The 10,388-nt window shown below is 53.4% G+C and overlaps 1 protein-coding gene across 1 annotated transcript in view; it reads left to right on the forward strand.

Moving 5' to 3' along the window:
* Nucleotides 1-9,180, forward strand: part of SHISA8 (shisa family member 8) — a 30,324-nt gene extending 21,144 nt beyond the window's left edge. Inside the window, exons 2-4 of the mRNA XM_031940113.1 lie at nt 6,065-6,187; nt 7,511-7,794; nt 8,266-9,180. Coding sequence (XP_031795973.1) covers nt 6,065-6,187; nt 7,511-7,794; nt 8,266-8,606 — 748 coding nt within the window. The 3' untranslated portion in view covers nt 8,607-9,180. The remainder of the gene's footprint in view (nt 1-6,064; nt 6,188-7,510; nt 7,795-8,265) is intronic.
* Nucleotides 9,181-10,388: the final 1,208 nt, after the last annotated feature.

Below are 10,388 nucleotides of genomic sequence, written 5' to 3' on the forward strand. Positions count from 1 at the left end.
CAAAGACAGACAAGGAAAGAGACAAATTCACACAGAAAGACAGACAAAAAGAGAAGAGAGACAGAGACACAAAGAGAGACAGACACAGAGACACAGAGACAGAAACAGAGAGAGACAAAGACAGAGACAGATTCACACAGAGAAACAGACAAAAAGAGAAGACAGAGAGAGAGAGAGTTAGAAGAAGACAGAAACAGATAGACAAAAACACAGAGAAAGACAGACAGACAGAGAATCAGCAGAACTAGTCAAATGTGGACCAAATCCCTCCATAAACTGCTATGGAAACACTGTTCTCCCATTTGCTACAAGGTAGCTACAAGGTAGAGCTACGAGTGGTTTGCTGTGGGTTATGTGTGAGACTCTTTTAAGTTCTTCATATGGATGGAAATTGTTCAAAAAACCAATCTCAAAATCTGGTATGAAAGTATACAAAATTCATGGCGGCACAATCAGGAACTTTAAAATCCAAAGCCCAATTTTCAAATGATTTTATTCAGAGATTCATTGAAATGTTCAGTAAAATGTGGGTCTCTGGATGATTACATGATTTTTTTTTTTCCCTCCTCTTATAGAAACTCCTCCAAACATTCAATTTTTCCAAGGGCTTCTGTATTTTTCCCCAAAACAGTTTTACTCTTGACATACCAGAAGCTAGAAATGCAAATCCGAATGATTTGCCAGAGCCAGGGGGTGCCGGGCTGGTCCTGTCACCCCTCCCGACTATTCTGATCAGGCCATGGCTACAAGAAAGAATTCAGGATTGAGGTGTTTTTGAGCTTAAGCAAAAACAAATACACAAATGAATAAATAAATAAATTATCATTTAAAGATTCCCCAAATCTCTGGGAATGATCCAGGGAAGGAAGGCCGGAAATTACTTTAATTGCCCAGGCTCTGTGATAAAATTTTTGATACAGTTAAAAATTGTAAATAATAATAATAATAATATTAAGTATCAGACAACAGAGATATTCACAGTAGGTTAGGCACTTTAGAATATACAAATGATTTTTAGAAAAATAGAAATCAGCTTCATCTTATAGCTGCTGCGTTGAAGGAGAATGAACATGAAACAGGTTCTATTCCAAATAAATAAATAAATAAGCAAACAAAGAAATGAATGAATAGATAAATAAATAAAAGAAATAGGTTCTATTCACAAATCACACTCCCATTCAATTTTGCTTTGAGATAAAATTATTTTTCCATTCTGGATGCTTGGCTCACGGAAGGGGGAAATGCTGACTATCTGAATGCATTTCTACTGCAGAGGAGTGATATGAAGACAGTAGGTTCGGAGCACCTCCTCGACTCCCTAACTTCCTCCTTGTCAGAGTGAGAACTCATGGGATCAGCAGAAAGAGAGAAAAGAGGAGAATAAGAAGAGGATGCTTTCAGATTTTGGTGCATTTTTGCACAAATTCCCTTCTTAATTCCCAGTTAAACAATTCAGGGGAAGCATATCCAGAAAAGAAAAGAAAAAATTCCGCAGGAAATTCAATAAAAGCAAGCATCATAATTTATTCCCAGAATAACTTGGAAATCTATGTCTCATAGATCACGTTTCATGATTTTATGTCCAATGCAACAAAATCTTGAGATTGAAAGAGACCTTCTGGCTAAGCATTTTTGCGTTACATTTTTCCTTGTTTCTTTTTCCTTTTCTTTCTTGGTTAGTTCAAGAAGAAAGAGAAAAAACTCTGCTCAAAGGGTCCAATTAGATAACTGAGGAAAGTATTATTACTGAAAAATTCCCATTATTTTTTTTCTAAAGTGACTCTAAATTAATTAATGACTTTCCTCTTCTTCCTGAACAGATCTGGGCATTAAAATCCACAAACAATAAGATAGATAGATAGATAGACAGACAGATAGATAGAAGGATAGATGGATGGAAGGATAGAGGGATGGACAGATGGACACAGATAGACAAATAGATTGATAGAGAGATAAAGAGATGGATAGATAGATAAATAGATGGGTAGAGAGATGGATAGACAGACAGGCAGGCAGTAGATGGAGAGAAAGACAGACAGATAGAAAGATAGATAAATAGATGGATGGTTAGATAGATCAATCGATCAATAGATAGATGGAGGGATGGATAGATAGACAAAAAGATGGATAGATAAATAGATGAATGGATGAATAGATGGATGGAAGGATAGATGGATGGAGAGATGGACATAGATGGATAAATAGATGAATAGATAGATGGATGGATGGAAGGAAGGGTGAATGGATGGGTGGATGGATAGATAGGTAGATAGATAGATTAAACAGCCAGATTATGTAGCTACAAAGGGAGGCATTTGTTTTTGTTTTTAAATTTGTAATTGGAGGGACAGATTGATAAAAAAAAATACTTGTTCCCTTAAAGTAAAAATAATAAACCATTAAAAACCAAAAACCCCTTGGGTTTTGCAGCATTTTCAACTCTTGCCACATCCCCTCAGGCTAAAGAGATGAACAAATGCTCTCTTTTGCTCAACACATCACTAAGGAGATTTGTCTCCTGAGCGTCTTGGGGCGAATAAGCTCCATCACTGAGCCTCTGTCAAAGCAGTGTATCTGGCAGAAAGAATGGTTGGGCACCGATGAGACTGCTAATCTAGACCTGTCCTGGCTCCAGGTGCATTAACTGGGAAAACAGCAATCCTGATGGACTGATTTTTAATGACCCGAACCGTTCAGCACTGATCTGCCAGTTTAGGTGTTAAACATCAGGCTTTTGTGCCAAGCTACTTGTGGCTAAGCAAATACTGGCAGCTAACTGGTACAGTCAATAGAGTGCTGGATTTGGAGTGAGCAAGACTTGAGTTCGAATCTGCCCTCAGACACTTATTAGCTCTGTGATCCTGGACAAGTCATTTATCCCTGTTTGCCTCAGTTTCCTCGTCTGTAAAATGGGCCGGAGAAGGAAATGGTGAGCTACTCCAATAGTTTTGTCAAGAAAACCATAAATGGGGTCACATAGAATCAGAAACAATCCCAGGAAACAGACTCTTATTATCCTTGTTTTCTAGATAAAACAACTGAGGCAAACAGAGCTTAAGTATCTGCTTCCCAGGGTTGTTATAAGAATCAAATTGAGCTAATATTGGTAAAATATTGGAGGTGTTGCTGATAAAGCCAGCTTCCTAGAGACCGGCCTCAGGGTCATCAGCTGCAGCCCTGGTTCGAGAGGAAAGTCTGGTCCTCAGAAGCTTTGTGTTAAGCTCAGGAGGAAGTGACCTGCCAGAAAACACCTTATAATGACCGCACCCATACATTCTCCCTGGAAGCAACTAGATCCAGAATCACCAGTGGGGCAGAGAACCCCGGGCCAGAAGACTGAGAGGGGGGGGTCCCTTTGGGGGAGTTCTTCAGGCCAATTCTAGCTGGTTCTTCTAGATACCCACTAATTGTCCCCCCTTTTTTCCTCCTGGTTATTGAGCATCCTCTCTCTGAAAGTGACATCTTTTACGACGACGTGAAGTAGCAAGTTTGGATCAGAGCCACCGTGATGAAAATGTCAGCCAAAAGTCAAGAGAGAATATGGGAAAGGAGGCTTGGGAGGATGGATTCTGGGGCTGAACCCACTCCAGGCTGCTCCCCTTGGGATATGTTCCTCTTCTCCCATGCATTGAAAAATAAAAACACCCCCACCCCTGCCCCAGGATTCCTGGGGCGACTCCCTCCAACAACCTCTTCCCTCCCGGGGCTCCAGCCCTACCCATAATTCCACAAAGGAAGCCAGTGAAGTCGGGGCATGGGGCAAAGTACCCAGATGTGCTTTGGGTCACAGCAGCACTGCCCAGTGTGGGGAAGTTGCAGAGATCTTAGCTTACTATCAGGGAAAAAATCCTAACAATGAGAGCTGCCTAAGGGTGGAATGGCCTCCCTTGGGAAGTAGTGAGCTTCCCGTCATTTGACATCTTCAGGCAAAGGCTGGCTGAGCTCTTGTCAGGGATGTTAGAGAGGGATTCTTGTTTGTTTGGACCGAGTCCCTTCTGGCACAAAATCCTTCGTTATACTTTGTAGAATGTAAGTTCACTGAGGGCAAAGGATGGCTCCTTTTTGTCTTTGTGCCCTTATTTCACATGTAGTAGGCTCTTATTTTTATTATTATTATTTTTTTTGCTGAGGCGATTGGGGTTAAGTGACTTGCCCAGGGTCACACAGCCAGGAAGCGTTAAGTGTCTGAGGTCAGATTTGAACTCGGGTCCTCCTGGCTTCAGGGCTGGGGCTCTGTCCACTGCTACCCGACTCTGATTTTAAAACTCTGTTAAATTGATCTTCCAAAAAAAATCTGATCTTTTTGCACATTTGAAGTTAGAATATTTGTATACTATATACACTTATAATTTGTATGCACTATACCCACGTGCAATGCGCACAAACACGGATGTACATTTGCATCCATGTGTGTACGGATGCCCAGGGAGGTGTGTAAAAGGGAGCACGGGCGTACAATATGCCAGAGAAGCTCGGAGCGGGGAGGCCACGGGGTGTGGGGTCAGAGGGGCCGGCTTTGCGCACTCTCCGGCCAGTTCTTAGCCCTGCCATCTGGGGAAATCTCTCGCCTTCTCTCTGGACTCCGGTGCCCTCATCTCAAGAACAAGGGCTTGGATGCGATTCCCCCCAGCCTGCGTGGCCCAGGCCCGGGCGTGGAGGCCGAGCTGTGAATGTCGGCACCCTGCCTCCCCCCGCCTGGCTCCCGCTCCGCCTCGGGTGCCATCTGCCAGGAGAGAAGGGTCTGAGTGTCAAAGCAGATCACTGGTTTCTAATCAGGGCAGCAGCTGGGAGGAGAGGCGAGAGCAGCCGTCACCTCCGCCGGGAACAGGACTCGACAGGCTCCCTCGGCGCCACACACTCACACACACACTCACACACTCACATTCATACATACACACTCACACACACACTCACACACTCACATTCACATACACAATCACACACACTCACTCTCACACTCACACACACTCACACTCACACACACTCACATTCATTCTCACACTTACATATTCACACACACCCACATACACACTCACACATACACTCACACACACATTCACACACACACTCACACACACTCACACACACACATTCATACACACACACACATACACTCACACACACCCACATACACTACATATTCATACACACACACTCACACACACACTCTCACATACACACACTCATACACCCACACACACTCCACACACCACACCTCACACAATACACTACTCAATTAGAGCAGACATCCCTAAGTCACTCAGCCCATACCAGCCACTTGCTCCAATCAGAGCAGCTCCCATCGGATGCCCCCGGGGTCCTCTCCTTAGCCCCAGCCTCTCTGGGTTCCCCTCTCCTCCTCCATCAACTGCCGGCTACATCGGGAGGGTAGCCCCAGACCCAAGCCCAGAGGGGCAGCTGGGGAAGCCCCAGGAAACTTGTTTCTCTGCTCCCGTTCCATTTACGAAGTAGGAAAGGCAGGAGTGACCGTCCTCCCCAACATCTTACAGAAGGGGAAACTGAGGCTCAGTGGCCTGGGCTTCTACCTGCTCAGGCTGAGCTTGAAGGAACAGCTGCTTGTCTTCTCCCCAGGCCAGACTCAAAGCTAGTGAGAGAACCATGAGAAAGGCAGTGGGGGCTGACGGGGCCTGGTGTCAAAGGATCCCTGTGGATCCCAGGTCAACCTTTTACTCCCTGTGCGCCTCCTCTGAGCCTCCATTCTTCCATGTTAAGATGAGGGCTTTGGGCTCCACTCTGCAAGGTTCCTTCTGCTCAAACCTCTCTAATTCAGGGCGGAGGAATGCAAAGGAGGAGAAGGAAGGAAGGAAAGGAGAAAGGGAGGGGAAGAAGGAGAAGAAAGAAGAGGAAAGGAGGGAGATCAGCAAGGGGCAAAGAAAAGGAAGGAACAAGGGGAAAGGAAACGAGAAGAAAAAGGAAAAGGAAAGATGGAAAAGAGAAAGGAAGGAAGAGGGAGAGGAAGGGAAGGAGGAAGGAGGGAGGAGGGGAAGAGCTTCGAGGCAGCACCACCACTTCCAAGAACCTCCCACACCTTTCTCTCCCCAAGGACTCTGACCGACCTGTTGAAACAGCCGGGACAGAGCCCGTCGGCCCCACTGCCCCCACCGCTGGGGAGCAGTGTGCAGATGCAGATGGCGGACAGCCTCCCTCGCGCTCCCCACCGCGCAGGGTGGAGGCGCCTCCACCCGGGGAGGAGGGAGGCCGGAGAGGGGAGCCGAGCCGGGGTGGGGGGACAGAGAGGGGAGGAGTTGGCTCCCTCAGATCCCGGGCTTGGGGATGGTGTGTAAAGGAACGGGCAGACGCGCTGTGGGGGGGACTATTTGCCCTGCGGAAGGACCCGTTGGTCGGCACTTTCCCGGCTGCCCTTCGCGGGGTGTCCTGATGGCGGGTCACTCAGAGCTGGTCGTCAGGGCCGATGGGAAAGGCAGAGAAAGGTCGTTCTTGGAAATCTGCTGCTGGTGACGCGGCTCCCTTTCCTGCCGGCCCCTGGCGCTCCCTAAGGTCCCAGAGAGAAACCCCCGCGGTCAGGGTCCGAGGGTCCAGTTCCAAAGGGCCTCCGTGTCCATATCTGGAAGACGAGAAGGTTGGGTTAGACGGCCCCTTTCCTGTGCCCATCTACTGCCCTCCTCTCTCTGCTGCCCCACCTCCCACTGCCTAATGCCGTCCCCAGCGGGCTGACCCGCGGACCGCGGAAAGGCCCAAGAGAAGCTTTGCGCTTTCTTCCCAGACCCTCCCTCTCCTTTCAAGGACGTCGCCGCCCTCCCGGTGCCCAGGCTGACACGGGGCGCTCCCCCGGTGCCCTCACTCTCTCGCCTCCCCCCAGTATCCAGGCCATTACCGAGTCCTGTCCATTGGACCTTCCACTCCCATAATCCTCTCCTCTGACCCAGCGCCCACCCCGAGCAGGCTCTCATCACCTCGCTCCTGAGTGGTTGCTATAGCCGCTGGGCGCTGCTGCCCCAAGGCTCTCCCTCTCTGCCCACCTGAGGCTGGGCAGTCTCATTCAGCCACTAAAGTGACTTTTCCCAAAGCCAATAAACTCCAGTAGCTCCCCATGGCTCTGGGAAGAAATACAAAATCCTGGGGCTACCCCTTCTCCCTCCCCCATCTTGTTACCCCCCACTCCCCAAATGCACCCTCCAGCCCAGTGCCCCAGAGCTCCCGGCGGCTCTGCGAATAACACCCTCCAACTCTGGGCTCGGGGCTCAGGGCTCGGGGCTGCCCCCCTAGGCTGGCCGCCGCAGCCCCCACCTTCCGCAGGAGGCCCTTCCAGATCTTCCAAGCCCTCCCTCTGAGGTCGCTCCTCCCTGACTCTGTGTAAATGTGGTTCTCCCCCATTAGAATGGGAGCTCCCCGAGGGCAGGAACCATCGTTTTAGCACGAGAGGCCGGTGGAAAATGCCCCTGAGGGGCATGAGGGGCCAGTGGCCCCAGGTAGGAGTTCAGTCTTGGTGACCCTGGGATCACGACCCCCATTTCCAAACAAACAAAAGGGGCAATGGTTGTTGGCTGACCAGTGTACCCTGGGGACGAGGGCCAGCGGGGAAACCGGGGGAGGACCCGATGGGAGAACCCCAGAAAGGAAGGACCCCAGCACCACTTGCCCTCTTTCCCTCTTCTGTCGCTCCAGACAAAAAGCACTTGAACAACGCCCCTCTGGGGACCCCCATGCTGCCCACGCTGGGCCTGGGCCCTTCCCACGGATCCCGGCTGCACCTGGGCAACAGCCTGACCCTGCAGCCCGACTACCCCAAGTACAACTCCCTGAAGGCCTTCGGTGAGTGTCCCACCGGGTGCGGTCGGCCCCTTCCCAGCCCATGAGGACCTGGGGACGACCCCTGCCCGGCAGCCTTGGCTGCCCTGACCCTGGATCCCGCCCCACAAAGCTGCATCTGTTCCCCTAAGCCAGTTCTAGGGCTCGGTCCCGACCACCCCAGTCACTGCCTTTCCCGAGGCCCCCAGGTTCTCTGGCCCGGCCCGATGCCCCGCCGGCCTCCAGGCTTTGAAGGCTCCAGCTCAGTCCCCATCGCTGCCGGCCCAGCCCAGGCTTGACCGTGTCACTCCCTTCCTTACTCAACAAACTCCAGCAGCTCCCCAAGGCCTCCAGGAAGGAACACAGCCCTGGGGTTGCTCCTCGTCCCTTCCCGTCTTACACCCCACTCCCCACAAGGGGCCCAGACCCCGCTCCAGCCCCCCTCCCACCCGGCGTCCACGGCTCACCCAGGCTCGTCTCCCCTCCCTGTTGCAGAGACGGCTCCTGGAGAATTCTACAAGCGCTTCCCTTCCGTGGACGTGCCCGTGCCCAGCACCGTGTCCCTCCCACCGCGGGTCCCCCGACACCACAAGGATCTGCCCCTGCTGCTGGACGGCTGCCCCTGGGCCACACCGGGCCCCCGGGCCAAAGGGCTGAGGAGCGGCGCTCGGCCCCCCACGGGGCCCGGCCCGGGGCCCCCCACCTGCCAAGGCTGGGCCACTGCTCGGGTGCCCCCCAGGACCCCCCACGGGCCCCGGGCCCAGCCCTCCCCCGCCCCGCGGCGGCCCCCGGCCCACGGGCCCCAAGCGGCAGTTCAGCGCCGAGCAGCTGAGTGAGGCCTTCGGCCACCAGCCCCCCGGGGGCCCGCGCCACCTGCCCACCAACAGCAAGGCTGAGGTCACGGTGTGAGGGCTCCCGGCGGGGGCCACAGCAAAGGGCTGGGGAAGGGGAGAGGGGAGCATGGCCTGGCTGCTGCTCCCGGCCTGGAGGCCTCCCTCGGAACCTTGGGTCGCTCCCCTGCAGAACGAGGGGCCGGTCCCAGGAAAGTCCCGAGAGTCCCTGGTTACTGCTGCCTTCCCTCTCGGAGCGCCCCCTCCGAAGGGCTGTGTCCCCTCCCCCAGCCCGAGGGCAGACGCTTCCCGCAGGGACAGGCCCCAGAGGGGCCCCAGGAGGGGCTCAGGACCAGGGACAGCTGCCGCTGTGGGAGCCAGACCCTGGCTGGCAGACCCCAGAGGGAGGGGGGAGGAGGGGGCCGGGCACAGGAATGGAGGGAAGGGGCTGGGAGGGTGTGGGGGCTTTGCAGAGCACAAAGCTGCAGCTGCCGGGGTCCCCGGTTCTCCTTTGTAAATAAACCTCCCTTCCCTCCTCAATAAACACGGCCTCCCCAGGGGTGAGGCTGCTGGCAGCTTAGCGGCGTCTAAGCGTTTTCCTCACAAGTTCTCCCAGAGCTGGGGGTCTCCCTGCAGGGAACAGCCTCGCGGGGGGCTCTCGGTCAGGTCTCACCCAGAGAGAGGGGCCCGCAGCCCCCGGGGGGGGAGTGCCAGCCAGGAGCCCCCTACTCGGTACACTCAGATCCGCACTCCTCTCCTTTCCGCATAACCTTGAAATCCGTCTCCCTGTCTGTCTCTTTTTCTGTCTTTCTGTCTCTCTGTCTCTGACTGTCTCTTTGTCTCTATGTCTCTCTCCCTCCTGCTCTGTCTCTCTGTCTCTGTCTCTATCTCTCCCTCTGTCTCTCTCTCTCTGTCTCTGTCTCTGTCTCTCTATCTCTGTCTCTGTATCTCTCTCTCTCTCCATCTCTGTCCCTCCATCTCTCCCCACCCTGTCAGTTCCTGCCCCTCCATCACTAATTCAGTCCCAGGAAGGGGGGGGCACTAAGAAGTGGCAAGGCCCCCGCCCTCCTGGAGCTCAGAGTTTCCTTGAAGAGACCAGAATGCCCCACAAAAAGCGTTACCCAAGCGCTTGTGACGGGCGCAGGGCTGAGAGGGGACCTCAGGGGGATGAGGGCTCAGACAACGCAGAGACCATTTCTAGCTGAGAGAGGTCAGGGCAGCCTGCCTGGAGGAGGTGACATTCCAGCTAGTTCTTGAAGGATGAACAGGAGGCTCTGCCTGGAACCGGTTTAGAAGGCCTTGAATGCCAGGCAAGTGAGGGGTGCCCCCGATCTCAGCGCCACCTCCTGCAGGTCCCTGGACCACCCGGAGGAGCCCCTCCCTCCCCCAGAAAAGTTGCCTCCTTCCCCGCTTCCCTCTTCCCGTTCCCTTGGCAGCAGGACGGCCTGGCCCCGTGCCCCAGCCCCTCTTGGGCTCCAGGCCAGCGAGGCCGTTCAGCCTCCGGGGCCATCTGCTTGGCTGACAGCTGGTGCCCACAGGAGCGGGCAGCACCCGGGCCGCGGTGGGGCCTCTCCCCCTCCCAAAGACTCCCCCTCCAAGGGCAGGGTGGGAAGGGATGGGGCGACTCCCCAAATCCCGGGAGAAGCAGAACCGAGGGGCCCCCGGAGTCCCTGCGCATGTGCCCGAGTGCGCTGAGGGGAGCAACGTACCAAGGAGTCCTGCCCCCGACATAGCCCCCTCCCATCCCAAGGAATAGAGCCGGATGGCTGAGAGGGGTCAGCTACCCAA

The sequence above is a fragment of the Sarcophilus harrisii genome, chromosome 5, assembly GCF_902635505.1.
Source record: "Sarcophilus harrisii chromosome 5, mSarHar1.11, whole genome shotgun sequence".
Classification (NCBI taxonomy): domain Eukaryota; kingdom Metazoa; phylum Chordata; class Mammalia; order Dasyuromorphia; family Dasyuridae; genus Sarcophilus; species Sarcophilus harrisii.